The 25,328-nt window shown below is 39.7% G+C and overlaps 3 protein-coding genes across 5 annotated transcripts; 2 read left to right on the top strand and 1 right to left on the bottom strand.

Moving 5' to 3' along the window:
- LOC131812993 (serine/arginine repetitive matrix protein 2-like) lies at positions 1-7,004 on the bottom strand. The gene is made up of 3 exons (XM_059143078.1): positions 6,313-7,004; positions 5,614-5,735; positions 1-1,082 (listed from the first exon to the last, which is right to left on the bottom strand). Exons 1-3 carry the CDS (start codon positions 7,002-7,004, stop codon positions 1,003-1,005), a joined length of 894 nt encoding a protein of 297 aa, XP_058999061.1. The 3' UTR covers positions 1-1,002.
- ZBTB6 (zinc finger and BTB domain containing 6) lies at positions 6,605-25,328 on the top strand. Of its 2 annotated transcripts, none has more exons than XM_059142086.1 (2): positions 6,605-6,725; positions 21,053-25,328. In XM_059142086.1, exon 2 carries the CDS (start codon positions 21,062-21,064, stop codon positions 22,328-22,330), a length of 1,269 nt encoding a protein of 422 aa, XP_058998069.1. In that variant the 5' UTR covers positions 6,605-6,725; positions 21,053-21,061; the 3' UTR covers positions 22,331-25,328. The 2 variants fall into 2 exon arrangements, with proteins under 2 accessions (XP_058998069.1, XP_058998068.1); XM_059142085.1 differs by lacking the exon at positions 6,605-6,725 and adding an exon at positions 19,531-19,683.
- ZBTB26 (zinc finger and BTB domain containing 26) lies at positions 6,628-18,579 on the top strand. 2 transcript variants are annotated; one of them, XM_059142089.1, is made up of 2 exons: positions 6,628-6,721; positions 14,190-18,579. In XM_059142089.1, the coding sequence occupies exon 2, from the start codon at positions 14,200-14,202 to the stop codon at positions 15,523-15,525; it is 1,326 nt and encodes a 441-aa protein (XP_058998072.1). In that variant the 5' UTR covers positions 6,628-6,721; positions 14,190-14,199; the 3' UTR covers positions 15,526-18,579. The 2 variants fall into 2 exon arrangements, with proteins under 2 accessions (XP_058998072.1, XP_058998071.1); XM_059142088.1 differs by having other exon boundaries at positions 6,630-6,725.

A 25,328-nucleotide genomic window follows, 5' to 3' on the forward strand; every position in this document is an offset into this window, starting at 1 on the left:
TATCAAAAAAGGAAACATCAAGTTTAATTTAAAAGAAAAACAAATCCAGAAATTGTCTGAGAAAACAACAGAACAAATTAATTCCTGAAAAGAGTTCTGCATCTTGGCAATCACATTTATTGGAAGCATTGGGAAAAAAATTAAAATGCCCGTTAGCTTAAGAATTTTTTTTTAAAGATTTTATTTGTTTATTTGACACAGAGAGAGAGATCACAAGTAGGCAGAGAGGCAGGCAGAGAGAGAGAGGGGGAAGCAGGCTCCCTGCTGAGCAGAGAGCCCGATGCGGGGCTTGATCCCAGGATACTGGGATCATGACCTGAGCCAAAGGCAGAGGCTTAACCCACCGAGCCACCCAGGTGCCCCAATAGCTTAGGAATTTTTTTTTTAAAGATTTATTTATTTATTTGATAGACAGAGATTACAAGTAGGCAGAAGAGATAGGCAGAGAGAGAGGAGAAAGCAGGCTCCCTGTCGAGCAGAGAGCCTGATGTGGGGCTCAATCCCAGGACCCTGGGACCATGATCTGAGCCGAAAGCAAAGGCTTTAAAACACCCAGGTGCCCCGTTAGCTTAAGAATTTTTGAGTTATCTGTAAATCAACTCATTTCAGGAGTGGAAGAATCCTTGGTCACTTCTTAATATCAAAATTTACACAGGTTTCTCTTTTGAATGTCTTCTACATTTAAAGAGGCAATCATACAAAAACTCCTATATTTCAGACACGATAAACTTCTTTGTTTCAGCCAACTCTTAATGGAGAGGCAACTAGTAAAACACCATCCCCAGACAAAAAGCATCGGAATATTCCATTTTTTTGATTTACATATCTCTTCATATGTTTCCTCATCAATTTCTATAGTAGTCACAGTTTCTTCCACATCTCCCAATATCATATTTAAATGCTGATCATAAGCGTGTAATCTGCCTCAAAGCTCTCTATCATTTCTCATTTTCACATAAATTCGCTCATCCAGGCTGAGACTGATGAGATCCAGGGGCTCTTCTACAGCGTTGGTGGTTTGTTGCTGGTCCACGTCGTCCGCCATGTTTCAAACCCTGCGCCCTTTCCCCAAATGAATAAATCTTAAAAAAAAAAAAAAAAGAATCAAACTGTACAAAGCCAAAGAAAAGAGAGACTCTTGAAAGCAGCAAAAGAGAAGTGATTCTTCACATACAAAGAAGCCTCAATAAGATTATCACCCAAATTCTCATCATAAACCTTGGAGGCCAGAAAGCAGTAGGTTCATTATAATCAATGTGCTGAAAGGAAAATAAAAACAAAAAACAAAAAGCAAAAAAAAACTTGATAAAGAATTCTGTATCTGGCAAAACTGTGCTTCAGAAATGAGGGAGGGGCGCCTGGGTGGCTCACTGGGTGAAGGCTCTGCCTCCGGCTCAGGTCATGATCTCAGGGTTCTGGAATTGAGCCCCATATCTGGCTCTCTGCTCAGCAGGAAGTCTGCTTCCTCCTCTCTGCTTGCTTCTCTGCCTACTTGTGATCTCTGTCTGTCAAATAAATAAATTCTTTTAAAAATCTTTTAAAAAAATCTTTAAAAAAACGAGGGAGAAATTAAAATAATCTGATTTTTAAAAAGCTAAGGGAGTTTGCCAATAAACCTGGCCATCAGAAGTGCTATAGGCAATCCTTCAGGTTGAAATGAAAGGATGCTCAATGGTAACTTGAAGCCATATGAAGAAATAAAGATCTCTAGTAAAGATAAATGTGTGGGGAATTATAAAAGTAAGTATTATTATAATTGCAATTTGTAACTCCCCTTTTTATTTCCTTTTTGATTTAAAAGACAAGTACAGGGGCGCCTGGGTGGCTCAGTGGGTTAAGCCGCTGCCTTCGGCTCAGGTCATGATCTCAGGGTCCTGGGATCGAGTCCCGCATCGGGCTCTCTGCTCGGCAGGGAGCCTGCTTCTCTCTCTCTCTGCCTGCCTCTCCATCTACTTGTGATTTCTCTCTGTCAAATAAATAAATAAAATCTTAAAAAAAAAAAAAAAAAAAAAAAAATAAAAGACAAGTACATTAGGATATTAATCTATGTTATTGGGCAGAGAATATATAAAGACATAATCTGTAACATCAATAACAGAAAGAAGGGGCAGAGCTATACAAGAGGTTTTGTATGCTATTAAAGTTGGTATCAATTCAATTACGCTGTTATAACTCTTTGGTGTTAAATGCAATTCCCATGACAACCACAAAGAAAATATTTATAGAATATTCACGAAAGGAAATAAGAGGTGAATTAAAACTTTTCACTAAAAAAAATCAAACACAGAAAAGGACAGTTATAAAAGAAATGAAAGGCACAAAGGCCTATAGAAAAGAAATAGCAAAATGGCAGAAATAAACCCATCCTCAGCAGTAATTACTTAAAATGTAAATGGTGTAAACTCTTCAATCAAAGATATGAGCAGAATGGATTAAAAAAAAAAAAGAAAAGTTCCAACATCCGTAGAAAAGACTCACTTTAGACCCAAAGATACAAATAGGTTTAAAGTGAAAGAATTTTTAAAAAGCTATTGCAGGGGCTCCTGCTGGCGTTAGTCAGTATAGCATGCAACTCTTTATCTCAGGGTTGTTAAGTTTGATTCCCGTGTTGGGCCAAGAGCTTACTTTAAAAAATATATTTTTTTAAAGTTCCATATAAATAATAATCTTAGAGAGTGGGTGATTATACTAATGTCATACAAAATAGACTGTAAATCCAAAAAACTGGTTACAAGAGACAAAGAAGGACACTATTTATTAATAAAAGGTTCAATGAAGCAAGATCATATAAAGATTATAAACATTGTGGTGCCTGGGTGGCTCAGTCATTAAGCGTTTGCCTTTGGCTCAAGTCATGGTCCCAGCGTCCTGGGATTAAGCCCACATCGTCTTGGGATCGAGCCCCATATTGGGCTTCCTGCTTGGTGGGAAGCCTGCTTCTCCCTCTCCTGCTTCCCTTGCTTGTATTCCCTCTTTCACTGTCTCTCTGTCAAACAAAAAATCTTAAAAAAAATTATAAACATTAATATACCTGGTAAGAGACCCTCAAAATATATGAAGAAAAAATGACCAGAATTAAAGGAAAGAATAAAAAGTTCTACAATAACAGTTGGAAACTTCAGTACTCCACTTTCAATCATGAATAGAACAACCAGATAGAAGTTGCATGGATAAATGCACTGTAGCAGTACCCTTCAACAACTGACAGGAACAGTCTCCTGATACATCCGACCACACAGATGGATCTCTAAGGGATGATGTTAAGTGAAAGAAGCCAGACATGGAAGGCGAAGTACTCCTAGTATGATCACAGTTACATGAACTTTGGAAAAATCAAAATATATGAAGAAAAAATGACCAGAAAACTTGAAGATCATGCGAAACCAACTAAGCCTAACAGATATGTACAGAAAAGTCCACCCAACAATAGCAGAATACACATTCTTTTTACATTCACATGGAATATTCTCCTGGACAGACCATATAATTAGGCCACAAAACAAGCCTCAATAGATTTTAAAGGATAGGTATCAGACAATGTATCTTCTCCAACCATAATGGAATGAAGTCAGAAATCAGTAACATAAATAAATGTAAATTACATAACATGCTTTTAAACAACCAATAGGTTAAAGAAGAAAGCAAAAGGGAATTAGACCATATATTAGAAACAAATGAAAATGATGACACAACATACCAAAACTGATAGGATGCAATGAAGGCACTGATTAGAGGGAAATTTATAATTAAAAATGGCTACATTAGGGGCACCTGGGTGGCTCAGTGGGTTAAGCCGCTGCCTTCGACTCAGGTCATGATCTCAGGGTCCTGGGATCGAGTTCCGCATCGGGCTCTCTGCTCAGCAGAAGAAAGATCTCAAAAATAATACCCTAACTTTATACCTTAAAACAAGAAAAATTAAAGCTAGCAGAGGGAAAGAAAGAAAACAGATGAGAGTGGAAATAAACTAGAGAACAAAAAAGAGAAAAATCAATGAAACCAAAACCTGTTTCTTTAAAAAAAAACAACAAAAAGCAACAGATCTTTATGAAAACAACTAAAATCAGAAAGTGGATATCACTTCTAACATTCTAGAAATAAAAGGATTATAAAACAATGCTGTGAACAACTGTAAGCCAACAAATTAAGTAACCTAGAAAAGAAAACAAATTCCTTGAAACACACCAGCTATTTAAACTGATTCAGAAGAAATAGAAAATCTCAGCATACACATAACAAGAGACTAAGTGAGTAATCAAAAACTCCCGAAAAAAAAAAAAAAAAAAACAGTCCTGTCCCAGATGACCACCAGTGAAATGTACCAAACATTTATTTATTTATTAAAGATTTATTTACTTATTTGAGAGAGAAAGAGACAGAGAGAGCATGAGCAGGAGGAGAGGCAGAGGAAGAGGGAGATGCTGACACCCCTCAGAGCAGGGAGTCTAGCGTGGTTCTCTATGCCAGGACCCTGAGATCATGACCTGAGTCAAAGGCAGCTGCTTAATCCACTGAGCCACCCCGGTGCCCCGAAATGTACTAAACATTAAATGAATAACACAAATCCTCCTCAAATTCTTCCAAAAAAATTAGAGAGGAAATATTCTTAACTCATTCTATGAGATCCTCATTATCCTGATACTAAAGCCAGATAAAGTCAACCGTAAGTAAGTTATAGACTGGTATCTCCTGTGAATATAGATGCTAAAATCCTCAACATTTAAGATAATCAAATCCAACAACATATTAAAAGGATTATTCTCCATGTCCAAGTGGGATTTATCACAGGAATGCAGGGTGGTTCAACATAAAATCAATCAATGCAATATATCACATAAATGAAAACCAAGAGAAGAAAAACACGCAATCATCTCAATGGATGCAGACTTTTCTGCACAAACTATAATGCTTTTCATAATAAAACCTCATAAAACTAATTTTAGAGGGAAAATTCCTCAACATGATAAAGGTATTTGTTAAAAACCCACACTGAACACCATACTCAATAATTTAGGTACCCCTCTAAGATCAGGAACAAGTCAAAGATGTCGCCTTTCACTGCTGCTATTAAACACTGTACTCGAAATTCTAGCCAAGATTATTAGACAAGAAAAAAATAAAAAGCAAATTGTGAAGAGGAAGAGGTAAGACTATCTCTATTAACAGACAACATGATTATATGGAGAGAAAATCTCAAAGAACCCACAAAAAAGCTACTGAAGCAAAAACAAAAATTCAATTAATGTTGCTGGGTGTAACACCAACACACAAAAACCTGGTGTTTCTACAATGAAACAATGAAAACTATGAAAAGGAAATGAAGAAACAATTCCATTTACAATATTATCAAAAAGAATTAAATACCCTGAGAGCCTGAAAACATTGCTGAAATTAGTAAACACCTCAATGCATGGAAAGACGTTCTGCATTCACAGGAAGTCACACTTAAACTTGTTAAAGCAGCAATGCCATCCCAAAGTGATCTACAGATTCAACATAAGATCAAAATTACAACATCCTTTTTCTCTGAAATGTAAAAGGTCATCCTCAAATTTATATGGAGCTTCAAAGGGTCAAAACAATCTTGAAAAAGCATGAAGTTGAAGAACTCACGCTTCCTCAAAGGTGAGAGGACAGAGAGCAATAAACCGTCACATATATGGTCAAAGGTGTCAAGACCATTCAAAGGGTAAAGAACAGTCTTCAAGAACCGGTGCTGGAAAAACGATATCCACCTACAAAAGAATATGAAGTTGGGTACAGCTGTGGTGACTATTACACAACAGTGCGAATGTACTTAATGTCACCGAACTTTACATTTAGAAATGATTAAAATTATAAATACTTTGTTATACCACCATAATACCCCTCTCCCCAAGGGGGGTTTAAAAAAAAGAAAAAAAAGGAGAGCCCAGGGAGCTACTGAATTGGCAAGGAGAAGGAAAGGACTCCAGAATGATGATAAAGTTTTCTGGTTGGCAGGACTGCGCGGATGATGCCGTTTACCAATACAAGGACTACAGGCCATAAGAAGCAGGAATGCAAACGAACTTGAGATAATTAAGGTACATTAAGATTGGGACAACCAACTGGAGATGTCTTCCGGGCAGCCGCCCTGGAGCTCAAGAGACCAGTTCCGGATGGCGTGAGTGATTTCTGAATGGTCAGCACGGTGCAAGTGACAGAAGCCACCGGGATGAGAGAGCTCTCTGGGAAACAGCAACTTCCAAAAGCTAGGAGGAGTCCACCACCTTTTGCCTTCAGGGCCCCAGCTTCGCGAGTCCACATACATCCTAGGCGGGAGGGGCTTACCAAGGCTTAAGTGCGGAGGTGCCCTTCAAGCCCACGCCCGCAGCAGGCGGCGGAGGCCCAGCTCTAGAAGAGCGGCTCCAAAGCGGCGAAGCGCGCAGGACCTGAGCCCGGGACGCGAAACAACCGCCACAGCTCCGGGTCAACAGCGAGACTCTCGCAACACCACTCTCGGATCCTCTGCTCCCTTCCCTCCGCGCGCAGAGTCCCTCTCCGGGCCCCGTCACCCTCCGACTCTTCCGATTGGTGGAGAGGACCAAGGGACCTGGAAGTTGTTTTGTCCGGCGAGGGCTGCCCTTCCGGTTCCGTTGGGTCCCCCTTTGGCTCGGGTTCCCTGCCCCTCCCCCTTCCCGGAGCCCCGAGGGGCCGGAGCTCCTGGCGGTGCCGGATCCAGACGGTGGCCTTCCCCCGGGTCTGTAAGTGCGGAGGCGGCCGGAGCGCCGGGCAGGGGTACGGGGTCTCTCAAGAGGGAGCCCCCTTGGGGCCCTGGATTGGCCGGGACCTGCTCTGGGATGGGGGCGAGGAGCTGGCCTAGGCCGGGTGGGACTTAAGGAAGCCTTGGCCCGGCCCACGCTGTGCCCCGCCCCTTTTTCTTCCCGGCGTCTGGAATGGGGCGCATAACTGTGCCCCAGGGACCTCCTCCTGGGACCCCAGCTGAGAGCCCAGTGGTTGGCTTGGACGCCTGATTCTGGCATCTTGTAGGAAGTGCAGGAGGCCCTGGCAAGGCCTCGGTGCCAACCCGCTGGATTCACTATGCGTGCTGACTTAGGTTACCCTTTTGCCGGGGTTTCCCCCAGATTGGCCGGTCCACAGCATCTTTCCTATTACTGGCGCTATGCTAGGTACTGGGGCTTCTTAAGATACCCTTTCAGTATTCCAGGGTCAAGTTTGGGAGCCAGGTATAATAAACAAATAGTTGCTCCTGCGATTTCTGTATCAGGCATATATGTGTGAACTACCCAACGGGCAGTTGCAGGGAAGGCTGAGGAAAGAAGGTGACGTCTGAATTACACTTCTTGCAGAGGATAAAGTGGAGAAGAGCTCTTCAGGCAGAAGGAACAGTTCGCAAAGCTTTGTAGGAATGACTGAGGAGTGAAGAGGAGGAAGTAGGGGGCTCTTGTGTGTAGGAGGAGATAGTATCTGGCAAAGTAGGCTGAGGTCCAGATAGTGAAAGGTTTAATCCTAAAGGAGTTGGGTAGTTTTAAAAGAGTTTTAAGAGGGAGACATACATAGTCAGATTTGCAATGTAGAAAGCAATGTTGTTCTAGAAGTCAGCTTATAGAACAGCTTATCTCTAAGCTGATACGGACTCTTCAATTAATGTCTAGGTACTCTTCCTGGAAATTCTTTTGAAGGAGTAATGAAATTAGCCTAGTTAAGGAAGCCTGAAATGGAGTTATGACAGTGTTACTGGAAAGAAGGGAAGTATGCTTAAGTGAATGGTATGATAACTCCATAATAAATTGAATGCTGGGGGAGAAAGATGTAACAAAGCTGTTTCCTAGGTTTTTGGCCTTTGGCATTTGGAGAATGTTGATGCTAATATCAGCAATAAAACCATAAACTTGTAGATTACAAGTTTACAAGTAAATTACAAGATTACAAGTAAATTACAAAAAATATTTTTTTGACATGTTGAATTAAAGGTATAATAGAATAGCCACATAAAACTGTCCACTATAGAGTTGGAAATGCAAATCTGCAGCTTAACCTCAGTGTTGTGGCTAGAGGTGAGTGGAAACTGTGGTAATAAGTTGAAAGATAAGGTTATTTCTATGAGGTAGATGACAAAATAAGACTGACAAATAGCTTTGGGAGTTTATTATGTGGAATCGAAAATTTTTCCATATATTTAGAGGTATTTGAATAAGAAACTTTGATATTTTCTCACTACCTGTAGCAGAGCAGTAAACATTGTCCGACTTAGAACATCCACTGATCCTTTTTGATTACTCCTGTTTGAACGAGGGGAATTTTCAGATTAGTTGGCACATTTGTTACGGAGATAATTATGAAAGAACTGTATAAATATAACAAAGAGAAAGGGGTCTTAAGTGAAAATATTCCTATTACACCAATGTTTGATAAATAGGTCATTCACAGCTTGCTAATAGGGGCACCTGGGTGACTCAGTCCTTTAAACTTCTGTCTTCAGCTCAGGTCATGATCCCAGAGTCCTGGGATGGAGCCCCCTGTTGGGCTCCCCGCTCAGTGGAGAGCCTGCTTCTCCCTCTCTCTCTGCCTGCCTCTCTGCCTACTTGTGATCTCTCTTTGTCAAATAAATAAATAAAATCTTTAAAAAAATTAAAAAATAGGGGCGCCTGGGTGGCTCAGTGGGTTAAGCAGCTTCCTTCGGCTCAGGTCATGATCTCAGGGTCCTGGGATCGAGTTCCGTGGGCTCTCTGCTCAGCAGGGAGCCTGCTTCCCTCTCTCTCTCTCTCTCTCTGCCTGCCTCTCCATCTACTTGTGATTTCTCTCTGTCAAATAAATAAATAAAATCTTTAAAAAAATAATAATAATAATAAAGGGAAAAGATACAAGTGTGAAATCAGGGCACCTGCGTGGCTCAGTTGGGAGTTTGCCAGCTCAGATCACAATCCCAGTGTCCAGGGGTCGAGTCCCAAGTCAGCTTCTCCTCCCTCTGGTCCTTCACCCCCATTCATGTCCTCTCTCTCTCTCTCTTGCTCTGCTCTCTCTCTCAAATAAATAAAATCTTTTTTTAAAAAAGTATGAAATCAAAGAATGTATATAAGAACCCTTTCATCCCCTTGCTCATGCTCACTCTCACTCTCTCTCAAATAAATAAAATCTTTAAAAAAAAAGTTGCTGAAAGAAACTCAGCATTATCCAGCTTTAATTGTAGTCATCTAGGCAATAGATGATAAGGGCTTGAACCATGGCAAAGACAGACGGAATAAAGAGAGAGAATTTGGAAGTCATTCTGAGGGATCAACAGAATGTGGGACCAAGTCTCTATTCTACCTGATTAAGTTCTTTCCTTTCAGTTACTCAAAGCTCTTTTATAATCTAGAATTATGTGAGTGATTTTTATGAAACTTATGAATAACTGCTACTGTACTTAGAATTATGGTTATTTGCAAATGATATTCAGAATTAGTATACAAATATAAATACACAAAAGATTGAAAAATAACAAAGTGAAAATAGGTGAGAAATGTAAAACAAAGATAAGGGAATAATTGCAATCAAGAATACGACTAGTACAGGGGCTCCTGGGTGGCTCAGTGGGTTAAGCCTCTGCCTTCGGTTCAGGTCATGATCCCAGGGTCCTGGGATGGAACCTGTATTGGGCTCTCTGCTCAACGGGGAGCCTGCTTCCCTCTCTCTGCCTGCCTTTCTGCCTGCTTGTGATCTCTCGCTGTGTGTCAAATAAATAAATAAAATATTTAAAAGAAAAAAAAAGAATATGACTATTACATAAAAGGCTTACTGTTAAAGTCCTCTAGACTTGACACAAATTTGGCCTTACATCCTACTCTGTTTTGAAACATAAACCTTTTGTTGAAGCATAACTCAATACAGAAAAGTATGAAAATCATTAAATGTACAGCTGAATGGATATGAGGAGGGAGGTCTGAACAGTTACATAGTTAACATTATTCATGAGGTAGAACTTCAACTAGTCTTGTTGTTTCATACATGGACTTTAGCATCAGGTAGCTTGGGCCCAAGTTCCAGCTCTAACACTTAATATTTTCCACCTCTCATAAGTTGAGTAAGTTACTTATATCCTCCAAGATTGGGCTTCCTCATATGCAATATGGGATGCTAATAATACCTACCTCCTAGAGATTTTGAGGATTAGGTGGGTCAATTTAGGTAAAGCACTTAGCACTTTACCTTGGACATAGCAAGGATTCAGTAAAGATTAGCTATCCTTTTTCTTTCATTAAACCGGTTTATAAGAAACACAATCATTCCTTTTCATTTTGACATTTTTTTTAAAGTAAAAAAAAAAAAATTGTTTAAAATTTGGGTTTAGGGACGCCTGGGTGGCTCAGTTGGTTAAGCAGCTGCCTTCGGCTCGGGTCATGATCCCAGCGTCCGGGGATCGAGTCCCACATCGGGCTCCTTGCTCGGCAGGGAGCCTGCTTCGCCCTCTGCCTCTGCCTGCCATTCTGTCTGCCTGTGCTCGCTCGCTCTCTCCCTCTCTCTCTCTGATAAATAAATAAGATCTTTAAAAAAAAAAAAAAAAGATTCTCTATAAAAATAAATAAATAAATAAATAAAATAAAATTTGGGTTTACACTGTCAAATCTATGTTGGTAACAAAGGCTAGAAAGGAATTTTCTCCCAGAACACTCAAAAGAGAATATGGTGATAATGAAGGGCCTCTCTTCCATAGCACAATAATAATTTTACAGGGGACATTAAAGAGTTAATTATTCTGCTGGTTTTGTTGAATGAGTTGTGTATAAAGTAACACTTGGTCCTTGCCCTCAACTAATATTGTATTGAAAAGAGAAACTAGTGGCAGGAATCAATTAAAGAGATAAACTGTGTGGTCCAGAAATAAGAGTTTATCAAAGGCAGCCAGTGGAGTATACTGACACATACTAGGCAAAACTTCTTAAACAGAACAAATTTTCCTCATATTCTTGGACTGTATCAGAGAAATCAAAGCAAGCACTTTCCTGGGGTACATACCTATTGGGCTGCTCCTGCTGTTAAGTTTCTTGAGACTGATAGAAGTACTCCAGCTCCTCATCTTTGAAGCTCCAAGGAACAATTACCCTTGAGAATAGTTATCTAACGCACTCTGAGTATTATCATCCTATAGATGGAAGGCATTAATGATCATTGTGGGGTGTGTGTCAGAAAATACTGACCTGAGGGTAGACTCAGGACAAGCTAAACTCTAAAAAAAGAATGCCCCTTTTGTTGGCCACTTGAAGCACAGGCAATTTTATAACTTACGGTTATAAATTCGGGCATTCGCTGTTGCCAGAATGAATGTATGAGGCCACTGTAATTGCTCAAACTAACCAGTGATTATATAATTTTGCTGCTTTCTTTATTAATATGTTTCTTGTATCTCCTAGATTTTTCCTTTTTATTTGATATTCACCATCTTTTCTCTCATACAGCATTTGCTTCTGTATGTCCTTCCTTTCTCATCTTTATTGTGATAATTCATTACCTGTGCATTCAGAATGCCATACAAAGGAAAAGCTTTATAATTTCTGCATGTCTGTTTTTGTTAATAAACCATGCCAGTTCTCCTTCCTACATTTCACCAGTTTCATTCAGCTGAACTCTTAAGTTTGGAATCTTTATACATTCCTTTTTTTTTTTTTTCCTCTCATTTTCTGTATCTAGTCAATTACCAAGTTCTTCAAAATATTTTATTATTTTTCCTTACTCGGCATTCCCATTTTCATTCCTTTCTAGGCTCTCAGGGGCTCAGACTTGTAATGCTTTTACAGATTTTCAACAGCAGTTCTTTCTTCCTTCCACTGTCAAATTCTATAGGTCCAGTAAACACAAACTGAGCCCCTCCTGTGTGTTTAGTACAATATTAGTTTAGGGGAAGATACAGCAGTTTGAACAGAAGAGGGTCCTGGCCGGTAATGTGGCTGCAGTAAGTAGAATTTGAAGCAAAAGGGAAGTGTTTTGCCGTAGAAGATGCAGGTTTCCAGCATCAGCCTCATTGAGTGAGATGATGTTTCCCTCTAATGTCATGAAGCTTGCAGTTTGGAGGAGAAGGAACAAGTACTTAATAAAGTATTCTGAATGTTATTGTAGAGGTGCTATACTATGGGTCCAGTAGAGACAACTGTTCCAGTCTAAGACATTAGGTAGGGGCATCTCAAGAAATAAAGGAGTGATGGGGCACCTGACTGGCTCAGTTGAGAGTATCCCACTCTTGCTCTTGGGGTCACGAGTATGAACCCTGCATTTGGTGTGGAGATTACTTGGAAGGAAGGAAGGAAAAGAAAGTCAGTCAGAAATGACTAGGAGTAGTATTTTAAACTAAAGAAGTAACTGTGCTGGGGTGCCTGGGTGGCTCATTTGGTTGAGTCTGCCTTTGACTCAGGTCATGCATGATCTCAGGGTCCTGGGATCAAGCTCTACATTGGGCACTCCACTCAGTGGCCAGTTTGCTTCTCCTTCCCCCTCTGTGATCTCTCCTCCCCCAATAAATAAAATATTAAAACGAAGAAAGAGAGAAAGAAAAGAAAGAAAGAGAGGGAGGAACGGGGACAGGGGAGAGGATAGAAGGGGAGGGAGAAAGAAAGAAAGAAAAAAAATAACTGAGCTAAGGCCTGGAGTCAATAGAGTGCTGTCATGCACCAGGCACTGAGCACTGTAGGACCTGGACTTTGCTTCAGGAGCTGGGTTCTATGAGCCTTGGTAAGCCACTGTTATAGAAGATAAGATTATAAAGATTAATCTTCAGGATCTATATTAGATCAATTACAGCTGATTATCTCTTGTGACTCTCAACTATGGAGTTGATGAATGCACAAAGTTCAAGGTGAATTTTTTGATGCACTAAATTTGTAGAGCTGTTTTTCAAGGCTAGAGCTGATATACCTACTGATGTCACTCACATGAGACTGGTGTATAAACAGAATGTCAGTTTATTATTTTTACAATGACTGGTGGACTGGAATTATCATGTTCACATAGCCATTTCATCCTTCCCTTTGGAGAGAAACATGGGAAGCCAATTTATCAGAAAATCATTTAGGGAGTATAGAATCAGAACATAGAAACTTTCTCCAGAGGAATTGCTATATAAGGGACAGATAGGCAAAGAGTTTGGCAGACACCTTATCCGTGGTTTAATAGTTATCCCAATGTTTACCTTAATTATTATTATTTACCTTAATTAATTATTATTAGGTTTACTTCATCAGTTTATACTCCAAGGTTAGTCTTCATCCAGGAGACAACTGGATGAAGTCACAGAAGGATTTTAGGCAGGGTTGGATCTAGTCAGATCCAGTGTTTTTGAAAGTTAACATGTGGTGTAGAAGTTGTATTAGAAGAAATAGAAGCTGGAACCCAAGAAGCATTTATGATCCTGTTCTAGTAGTCCAGTTGATGAGTAATGATGGATAAAGAGGAGTAAAGAAGAAAAAACCAGAATCTATAAGCTATTAATTTGATTGACTTTATTCCTGCTCAGATTCCTACCAAGTGGCTCATCTGGTTTTTCTATATAAAATATTTAATTTACTTTCTATATCAAGAAATGCTGCTTGAGAATTTAGATTTGTCCAAAATGCACAGGATAAAGACTTGTACCTTTGACACTGTCTAAACATTGTCCCTTTAAGTCTGTTACTTTCTGTTTATTGCAGAAATGCTTGTATGAATAAATGCACATCAGTTTAAATAGAAGAGTGTTTACCCAGGAATGGGGCAAGCAAGGTCACTACAGTTCTTTAAAGTAGAAAGCAAAGGGAGATTCTTCTTTTTTGCCTTTGAAGAAGCAGGTTCACGGACGGTATCATGCAAAAAAAAAAAAAAAAAAAAAAAAAGTTACTTTGCTACTTGTTGGGATGTTTTTAGTACGTTTTTGAAACCCTATAGAATTCTCATTTGAGGAGTGGAAAAAATGCTTTTAGAGCAAGCACTATTCTTGTATTAAGTATCTTAAGAAGTTGAATGGATGCCAAACTATTTACAGTGATACAAGTCTACTCCTTAGGTGCAATTGATACTTGATATGGAATAATTTTTCACAGCCTTTGAAAGCTGTCACACTAGCTTCCTCTTTCAAGGAAAATTTCATTTGGATACATACACAGAGATATGTCAACACAGATTTGTTTTTGGAAGGAAAAATCCAGGTTTCTTAATTGTTTGAATTTTCTTAAATTCATCCTTTTTACATTTCTGTTCTTTAGGTCTGCCAAAATGTCTGAAAGATCAGATTTCCTTCACTTCAAGTTTGAAAATTATGGAGATTCAATGTTACAAAAAATGAACAAATTAAGAGAAGAGAATAAATTTTGTGATGTTACGGTTCTCATAGATGATATTGAGGTACAGGGGCATAAAATTGTGTTTGCTGCAGGTTCCCCCTTCCTAAGAGACCAGTTTTTACTGAATGATTCCAGAGAGGTGAAAATCTCCATATTGCAGAGTTCCGAAGTGGGGAGACAATTGCTCTTATCCTGTTATAGTGGTGTGCTGGAATTCCCTGAGATGGAACTGGTCAATTACTTGACTGCGGCAAGTTTTCTTCAGATGAGCCACATTGTAGAGCGGTGCACGCAGGCCTTGTGGAAGTTTATAAAGCCAAAACAACCAATGGATAGTAAAGAGGGATGTGAACCGCAGAGTGCTTCTCCCCAGTCAAAAGAACAGCAGGGAGATGCCAGAGGCTCCCCAAAGCAGGATTCACCTTGTGTTCATGCATCTGAAGACAGTATGGATATGGAGGACAGTGATATTCAGATTGTTAAGGTAGAATCTATTGGGGATGTATCCGAGGTTAGAAGTAAAAAAGATCAGAACCAGTTTATTTCTTCTGAACCCACTGCTTTACATTCATCAGAGCCCCAGCATTCCCTGATAAATTCAACTGTGGAAAACAGAGTAAGTGAAATAGAACAAAACCATCTCCACAATTATGCCCTTTCTTACGCAGGCAGTGATAATATCATCATGGCCTCAAAAGATGTCTTTGGGCCTAATATTCGAGGTGTAGACAAAGGCCTACAGTGGCATCACCAGTGTCCAAAGTGTACCAGGGTGTTTCGTCACCTGGAGAACTACGCCAACCATTTAAAAATGCACAAACTCTTTATGTGTCTACTCTGCGGCAAGACTTTTACTCAGAAAGGCAACCTTCATCGACACATGCGTGTGCATGCCGGCATTAAACCTTTCCAGTGTAAGATCTGTGGGAAAACCTTTTCTCAGAAGTGTTCCTTACAGGATCATCTTAACCTTCACAGTGGAGATAAGCCCCATAAGTGTAACTATTGTGACATGGTTTTTGCACATAAGCCAGTTTTGAGGAAACATCTTAAACAGCTGCATGGCAAAAACAGCTTTGATAATGCCAATGAAAGAAATGTGCAAGACCTCACAGTGGATTTTGATTCTTTTGCATGTACAACAGTCACAGACTCTAAAGGGTGTCAGCCACAGCCTGATGCAACACAGGTCCTGGATGCAGGTAAACTGGCCCAAGCTGTCCTGAACTTGAGAAATGATAGTGCGTGTGTGAATTGATTAGGGGCTTTATGCTCACAACTTAGAATGGACTGAAAATGTGGCAATAGTCTCGAGTCTTTTTAGGAGTGATTTTGATAGTCTGACTTCTCCAAATCCTCTGTGCGGGTTGTAGGGGTGAGTCAAAGCACTAACAGACCAGGCAACTTACCACTTGGAGTGGTCTTGCCTTCCTTTTGCCCTCTTCCATTTTGTGTTTTGAATTATTTATCCCGTGTTGCCTATTTTCCTTTCCCAAGGAGTATTCCATTTGTCTACCTAATATTGACTTTTGTCTTAGACTGACACTATTTTAGGCTTTTCACTGGGCACATTCTGAAGGTACCGATAAGTTAATAACATCACCTACAGTCCACTAATAGATGCTATGCTAAGAGAAGTGAGTAGTATTTTTCTTTGGCCAAAAAAATAGGCTGAGGTACAAGGTGATACTGCTCTTGGCCTGAATATGTGATAGAACTTCTGGTTGCCTACTGTTAATTGCCTACTGATAATGAATCTGCCTCCTACTATTTGTACTTGTCTTGCAACTGGCTATGAAGTGTTTTGGGTTGTTCTGTACTCTTCAACGGTATTATGGCCCAACTTCATGTCACTGAGTGGTTCACAGAGACCAGAGTACAGTCTTTTCAGCAACACCTACAGACCAGTAGTTAGGGATCAGCATGAGGAGCATAATTAACAAAGGACAGAAGTACAATTGTATAATAGCACTTACATAGGTGGTCTTCCCAGAAAGAAGCCAAATGCTTATAATTAATGTATAATTTACTTGTGGATGCTTTTGAAGTCAGGATTGCTCCAGGCACACTTAAAATGTGCTCAAGTATAATGGTCTCTCTAAAAAGAGGCTATTTGGGGGTCCATCTCTGGACTTTGTTTTAGAGGGCTAGCCATCAGAAAGGGGAGTTTGGCCTTCACAGTTTTATCTGGTGTAGTTTCTGAATTCTCATTTCTTCCTGTACACTAGTTTCTAAAATGGATGAAAAAAGTGGATCACAGAGGAGCAATCAGGTTTTTGCATTCAGATATTCCTATAAAGGTACACAGTCCCACCTTGCCATGTTTGATAGATCACTACTACAAAATTGATCTTCCAATATGGAAAAACGCAATTTTTTTTTCCCCAAAAAACACAACTGTGTTTTTCCTAAAGCACATGTTATAGTTCAGAAATAAAATTTTGAATCTTAGTAGCTTTTGGCTCATCAGTTAGATTTAGGTAATAGGAGTCTTAGAGTACTTAGAGAATCTTAAATCGTATACTCCACCTCTTTTTTTTTTAAGTTGGGGTATCCAAAGCTCAAAGAGGTGGCCTGGCCAAGGTTGGCCGAAGTAGAGAAGTGACTAAGAATGAGCTAATGTCTTCTTATTTCTCACTAGCTCTTGGCTTAAAAAGATACAGTACATGATCAAGAGTATATTAGCAAAAAGCTCCCAGTTTGTGCTTCACTTTTGGGAATCCCTGTTGGCTTTTTGAGACAGCCTGGAATTTGCAAACAAAACATCACAGGAAGGATGTGGGGTTTTTTGGTTGTTTTTTTGTTTTTTGTTTTGGGGGGGTTAGAGTCAATATTACATTCTTCTCAAGAAATTGACTGACTTGGTAGGTGGTGGTCAAGGAGGGAAAGGACAAGTAAAAATAATGTGAGAAGGATCAAAATGTGAAACTGATTTTTGTCTGGAAGCAGTGTTTATTTAGTTTCCATCAGGATTTTCTGTTTTTATTTTTGAGCTATGAGAATGCATGTACAGATAAACCAAAACTGAAGTTTAACTTGAATAGTCACAGGGAATTCTTAAAGTTGTTATAATTTAATGCATTTACATGTGAATCTGATTTGAGTTACAATTTCAACCTTTTGTTAAAACACTTAAAATGAGAATAAAATTGAGTGATAAGACCAATAGGTATCTTATGCCTAAGGTCACTCATTTTTATGGTCTAATGATGCTACCTAGCATTCTGATTTTTATATGATCCAGCCAAAGAGTACCAAGTCTATGCAACGATGAGACATTAATATGTTAGCCGATGTTTTTCTGAACATCATTTCACCGTAGGGAAATTTCAAGTTGGAGTGCTTTCTTTGCTTACATTCATATCCCTTTTTTGTTATTGGTTTGAAGACTAAAAGACATGGGTTCAAGTAAGATTGGTCTCTTTGGTTGGAGACGATTTCTAGGTTCATTCAGTAGTTGAAAAGCATTTATTGGGCACATTTGTTGCCAGGCACTATGCTAGATACTGAGGATATGAAGGTAAGATTGCTAACGGTCTCTGCCATCACAGAGCTTATGGTCTCAAACAGTCTTGTGTGGTCTTAGATAAGGTGATTTAAACTAGGAATAATAAAGAAAATGCCTTGCTTCCTTTGATTACTTAAAATCAGCATCTTGATAGTTTTTTATAAGTAAAAATTTTAATTCCCACCTTTTGCAGCTGCAAACCACTAAAGTGATTTACAGTCTCCTCCATTTCTTGGCTGGAGAGGTGTTCTGTTTCTGTGAGACATTTTCTTAATTTTGGTGGGACTTGACTTTTCTCCTTTGTTTATACATGTTTCTTAGATTGTATTGCAAAGTGGTCAAGTTAACTGATATCAAATACATTTTATAAGGGAAGATGATTTTCAAAACTAGTCATATTCTTATAGAGGAGGAAGATTTTTTAAACCTTAAGTCATTCTGCATTTGTATTTTATGGATCCCTAGGCTAACTAAAAAGAACTCTCTTTACCATAGTTTGGTTTTTAAAAAATTACTGTGTGTCACCGTTATTTATTTATTATTTAATTTTAAAGACAAACTCCAAACTGAAGTGGCTCTGAGGTAAATCAGATGTGGTTTTGTTTTAGTTTCTTTATTAGAAGATCTATAAATGGAGGGTGACCAATGTCACCACTTCTAAAATATTGTCCTAAACAAACAAACCAGAATATTTTATTTCAGCTGGTGAATAGCTGTTCTAAATCTGTTGTATGTTAGACATACTATGAACTACCTCTTCACTTATTATGGGGAAGTTTCCTTAATAAAAGTGTGACAATTAAATCTCTGGTGTCAGTGGTTTCTTTTCTCTGTCCCTCCTGCTTTCCTTTTCAGTCGCCTAAATTCGAATAAGGAATGCTTCACTCCTACTGTTTAAAACACATATTAATCAAGCGCTCTGAGCATGGGTTCTGAAGCAAATCTGGTTAACTAGAAATAGTTAGTAGGGTCTTACTTCCAGAACCTGTTAACTGAGGGGGTAGAGCTGCTCCTTTTAAGAACTAGTGCAGACATTCCTTCATTTAGGAAATACTTAATGTCTACTCCATGCTAGACTTCGGGGATGCAAGGATCATAAATCTGAAATACCTCTGCCCAGATGGGTCACAGACTTCAGTACAGGTATCATAATAATGAAGGCAGCCCCTAAGGGCTCACAGGCTCCCAACTGGGAGCCCACTAATTCAAGGGCAATTCAGAATGGCTTCAGGGACGACGTGATTTACGAACGAGATTCTGAAGGATAAGTGGGGGGAGAGAAAGGGCACGTGGGAAGAGACAGTCCCAAAGAGCAGACAGAAGGTCTGGGTTTGCCTAGGACTGGCGTGTGGGGAGGGGGGTCGGGTCACTGTGACATCGCGATGGATGAGGGAAGATCCAGAGGTAGGGGCCAGATCCTGATGGTCATTAGACAAGCAATCTCGAATGTCGATTTTTATGGCGGTCTCCTTTCCTCGGTCACATTTTAAGTTGTAGATGGCCCAGAGAGGAGAGAACGGGGCCCGTGACAACCACGAGGGCCTCCCAGCGATCCCATTCAGGGTGTTCCGATAGACGCGCTGTACTTCAGCCTCACAACCCGTCTGCGATACGGCCACTGGGGAGAACTCACGAAGGGAAAGGCCCGCTCGCCGAAACTGGGGCAGGAGAGATGGGATTTGCCGGAACACGGGTGCCTCTCCGCCATTCTAGGAGCGCGGCGGCGGGGCTGGGGGGGTGGGGGGATGAGGAAGCGAGAATATCCGCGGATGTCCTTCCGGGACGCCCAGCCCACCCCAGCGAGGAGTAAAGCTAGTTGACACCGGATGTGTTTCCTTCCAAGCGAAGTCCACCTTCCGGCCTGGGCCGCCGCTGCTGCGGGAAGCTGAGCTCTGGCTCTCTGAGTCGGTGAGTGAGCGCGTTGGAGCCCGGCAGGGTGGGAAGCCGGAAGAGGAGGAGGAAGAAGGCAGCCAGGCGCGGGCAGGGAGGCTGCGCTGGTGCTGCAACCGCCTGGCGGACAGGGCCTATGGTCCTGGGAGGCTTAGCTCGGGAAGACCTGTGTGTGGCGAGCTGCAGGATCTTCCAGGCCACCTCGGGTCCCGATCAGTTTAACAGATGTTCCCTCCGCTGTGCGTGCTCTGCGCCGGCCTCTGTGCTCCTGGCAGAAACTCAAATGAAGCAGGCACCTTTTCGTGGTGCTCGGGGAGCAACTCACTGTTGGGGAGACAGGAGAAGTCACAGAAGTCCTCATTGATTTGGGTCTTAAAGGAGCCAAATTACTGGCTGAAAGAGGGTTTTAATAGAAACGTGCAGACGTGTATTTGGTCTTCTTGTCCGGGCAGTGGTGAAAATCTCAATATCGAAGGAGCTTTGATGAAAAAGAGAATATACTGAGGAAAGATAAAGCCTTAAAGATGGCTAGGACCAAATAATGAGGGATCTTGTATTTGCTAAGAAGGGTAGGCTGTCCTGGAGGTAGAGGAGAGCAATGGAGGATTTAAAATACAAGAGAGGGACGCCTGGGTGACTCAGTTGCTTAAGCATCTGTCTTCAGCTCATGATACCAGGGCCTGGGATGGAGTCCCACATTGGGCTCCCTGCTCAGCAGGAGGTCTGCTGCTCCCTCTTCCTCTGCCCCCTCCCCGCACTCGTGTTCACTCTTGCTAGCTCTCTCTCTCCCTCTTTGAAATAAATAAAAAGACTTTAAAAAAGAAAGTAGAAAAGAGAATTTTTTTTTTTTTTTTTTTAAGTTTTAAGAGGTGTTGGTTCTGGTGGCACTCAGGGTAGGTTGGAATATGGGAGAGTGTGGTATAAAGGAGACCTGTTGGAAGACCTTGCAAAGGTCGAAGGGAACAGAAGGAGGACCTGCAGTAGTGATGCAGAATAGGAAATTTGGACATTACATTCAGGTTTCTAATGTGAGAAACTACATTAAGTCCCCTTAGTAGTGGACATTAACAGCGTCTTGGACCACAAAACGGCTAAAATTTAGCCAAGGAGAAAAACAGAAACCATTAAGTACAACTCAGTGTAGTAGATGCTGTAACAAAATTACGAAGAACGGGCCATGAGATCATAAAGAAATGTGTTTTCATTTTCTCGGTTTTGCAATGGTGGCATAGGAGTTCACTCTTTGCACCTAGATTAGAATTTGAATCTTCTTTTACCCAATTCAGGTTTGGGATTTTTTTCTTCTTTTTTACCATCACAGTGTAGGAAAGCATTCCTTATCTTTGCATCAACATTTGTGTGTTTTTTTTTTTTTTTTTTTGCATAGATTGTGACCATGGCTGCTGAATCTGATGTTCTGCACTTCCAGTTTGAACAGCAAGGGGATGTAGTCTTGCAGAAAATGAATCTCTTGAGACAACAGAATTTATTTTGTGATGTGTCCATTTATATAAATGACACCGAGTTCCAGGGCCACAAGGTGATTTTAGCTGCTTGCTCCACTTTCATGAGAGATCAGTTTTTACTCACGCAGTCAAAACATGTCAGAATCACCATCCTGCAGAGTGCAGAAGTTGGCAGAAAACTGTTGCTCTCTTGCTATACTGGAGCACTTGAAGTTAAAAGGAAAGAGCTTTTGAAATATTTGACTGCTGCTAGTTACCTGCAGATGGTTCACATTGTGGAAAAGTGCACAGAAGCTTTGTCAAAGTATCTGGAAATTGATCTTTCTATGAAAAATAATCAACATACTGACCTGTGTCAATCCTCTGATCTGGATGTTAAGAATGAAGAAGAAAACTCAGATAAAGACTGTGAGATTATAGAAATTTCAGAGGATAGTCCTATAAACATAGATTTTCATGTAAAAGAAGAGGAAAGCAATGTTTTGCAGTCTACAGTGGAGCTGACATCAGAGAGAAAGGAAGTGAAGTCACCAGAACTATCTTCAGTAGACATTGGTTTTAAAGATAATGAAATTTGTATCCTCCACGTGGAATCTATTAGTACTGCCAGTGTAGAAAATGGGCAGTTTTCACAGCCTTGTACCTCTTCAAAAGCAAGCATGTATTTCTCTGAAACACAGCATTCACTGATCAATTCTACGGTTGAGAGCAGAGTGGCAGAAGTTCCTGGGAATCAAGATCAGAGCGTATTTTGTGAGAATACTGAAGGAAATCATGGTACAGTGAGTGAGATTCAGAATCTGGAGGATGCTTATTCACTGAGGCACCAGTGCCCCAGGTGTCCTCGAGGATTTCTTCACGTTGAAAACTATCTGCGCCACCTGAAGATGCACAAGCTCTTCTTGTGCCTACAGTGCGGGAAAACATTTACGCAGAAGAAAAATCTCAACCGGCATATTCGAGGGCACATGGGCATACGGCCCTTTCAGTGTACTGTGTGCTTGAAGACATTTACTGCTAAAAGCACACTTCAGGACCACTTAAATATACACAGTGGAGATCGCCCTTACAAATGCCACTGTTGTGACATGGATTTCAAGCACAAATCTGCCCTTAAAAAGCACTTAACTTCTGTGCATGGCAGAAGCAGTGGTGAAAAACTACCCAGGCATGATCTCAAAAGGCAAAATCTGCTGTAATTAGAACCACACCTTGCTATATAAGCCTTATATCATAGTTAGGCAAGTTTTTCCACAGAAACACAGCATATGTTATATTGCATCCCCTGCGCCGCCCCCCCATCTGTGGGTCTTAATTTTGGTCTGCCTACACATGTTACTCTTTCTGAACTTCTACTAGCAGTTCCAAAGTGTGGGAGACACGATAAAGCTAATGGGATGCTGTCTTATCTTGTACAGTATATGTAAGTCACAGTGGTGTATCTAGAGAAATAATGTTTCACTCTTAAATATTCCTGATTCTGGTGACAGAGAATCCAGCAGTATTTCTAAATTCTGATTTGAACTCTCTAGATAAATGATGTACATGTAAAATCCCAACCACATAATAATTTTAATCAATTAGGTTAATAGGAAGAGAAAATAGACTTCAAAACATGCTGTAATCCATTAATTCTTTGAAGGACTAGTGAAAAAAAATTTTTTTAAACAAACTAGTTGGATTCTGAAGCAAAGCACCAAGGTACTTGTTTTAAACTGTAAGGGAACACACTTCAAATTCACTTGGGAGTAGTAGAATTTCCTTGGACATGGGCTAAAATTCCTTAAAATAATGTTTCCATGATTTGTTAGTATACATATTTTAGAAATGATTAATCAAGGCCAAGTTTCTTGTTTTTATTTCATGCAGTTATACTTAATAATTTTATGACCAATAAAATTATACCATTGGCATGAGGATCTGAAACTTTTCTTTTTCTTTTTTAAAAGATTTTATTTATTTATTTGACAGAGAGAGAAATCACAAGTAGGCAGGGGGGGGGAAGCAGTCTCCCCTCTGAGCAGAGAGCCCAATGTGGGACTTGATCCCAGGACCCTGAGATCATGACCTGAGCAGAAGGCAGAGGCCTAATCCACTGAGCCACCCAGGTGCCCCTCTGAAAATTTTCTTATAGAAATTGCAACTTTACCAAAGATACTCTACTGTTTCCTCTCTTAAATTCATTTTATTTTTTAATTTTTTAGCTAACATAAACTAACACATTTGGTTTTGGTCTACATTTTCATGAATTTTAACACATGTAGATTTTGTTCAACCACCACTGCAGTCAGGATATAGAACATTCCATCATCCCTAAAAACTCCATTTTGATGCCCCTTTGTAATCAACTCCCCCACCTATCTTTAAATCCTGGTAACAGTTGCTATTGCTATTATTTTCCTTTTCTGGAATGACATGAGGGGATCTTGTAGTATGTACCTTTGTGAGATGACTTTTTTCACCACACAGAATGCCGTTGGATTCACTTATGTCGTGTGTATCAACAGTTGATTCCCTTTTTTACTTTGAATTGGCAATATATATTACCTTGTCACTAGAGTAACAGTTTAAATAAATATGGTTAGCTATTGGTGTTCTCTTAATTGTTAACTTTTTTCATTTATATTAATGTAATTTTCATTTACCACATGTTGGTAAAAATCCTAATCATCCCTAGAGTTTTATTCTGTATTTCCAGAAATGTGCCAAAAGCAAAACCATGACTGTATGGTTATTTTTGTGAGCGTAATATTCTGATTGTGTTATGAGCCATTGCTCTCTACTATCCCTGTGTACAAATAACACAAAACTTTTTGTTGTCAAAGCAAAGATTAAAATCTATTGCCTGGCAAATCATACTCTCTAAATGCAGGAACAAAGTAGTTAAGGAAGCCTGACTGGATGCATCTTACTTTCAAGATGTTCTATTTCTCCTCTACTCACCTCAGCTTTATGTAGAATCTCTGCTATACTTAGGTTCTGAAGCCCTTCCACATTTTAAAATGTAATATACTTTGTACCATTTATAAGAATTTCGTGATTGATCCCATGTTGATTGTTATAAATGTTAAATATCCTTTTTGTGAGACTTTTGTGAAAAATATATTCTCTGTAGAATTTTAACTCTTGGAGACACTTCAAAGAATCCAGCTCTCATCTTGGATAAGAAAACCAACTTCATAACCCCCTCCCCCAGCCATGTCACTTGTTAATGACATTGGACAGGTCACCTCTCTACCAGTTTTTCTTAAATTAATATGTAAAACAGTAACTTTGGACTTGGTAACTTGAAAGATCATTTCCAGGTCCAAAAATCCATGATTTTATACTTAAATCTTCCTGAGTTTCTAAGAACAGAGAAGAGGGGAAAGCAAGAGAGGAGAGTTTTGTGTCTTTATGAATGTTGCTATTTGAGTACTACTTTGGAGACAGAATTTTTCTAAAGTAAATACAGTTTTTCTTCAACGGAGAACATGATAGTGCAGCGTTTAAATTTCTTTGCGATTTGATCTATGATTGGCCATGATTGTAGTTATGAAAACATTTCCCTTTCAGAAATAGTTTGTGCTTGAAGTACTTTTCTTATTTTTGCTTTCTAGGATGAAATTTTCTGGGGGAGGGCTAGAGATGGGAGGGAAGGGTAAAAGAATAGTAATAAACTGGTTTTTTTAGGAATTGGTATCTACTATCCTTGATGTTTGGAAAAAATTATGGTTGAAATATGTTTAAGTTTTATGTGTGCCTTGTAAGATTCTTGTGATATTTTTTGTAAGCACTTTGAGATATTTGCTTGGGGGAAGGGATGTTTTGTGAAAGTGATGGTTGTTATTTATTTTTATTTATTCCTGTCCAGTAGCAGAGAGTGATCTCAGAACATTCCTAGGACAGTGTCTGTTTGCATGATGTATATAAACAATTTCAGGAAAATGGAATCTTTTTAAAAATGCAGGTATGGCAAAGTAAATTGTTGAATTTATTCATTTAAAACATTCACTTTTTGTGTTTCTGATATGTTGGGGGAAAATGCAACATATTTGAGTTCAGTCTCTTCATTTACTGCATTTATGTATAAAGAGTCTTGGAAAGTTAACTGTTACTTTGGTATAAGAGAAAATTCTTGCTGTTTTTTTGTTGGATGTAACTATTCTATATGTTTACATTTTAAAAAAACAATAAACTGGAGATGGGAATGGAGAA

Source organism: Mustela lutreola, chromosome 12 (genome assembly GCF_030435805.1).
Source record: "Mustela lutreola isolate mMusLut2 chromosome 12, mMusLut2.pri, whole genome shotgun sequence".
Classification (NCBI taxonomy): Eukaryota; Metazoa; Chordata; class Mammalia; order Carnivora; family Mustelidae; genus Mustela; species Mustela lutreola.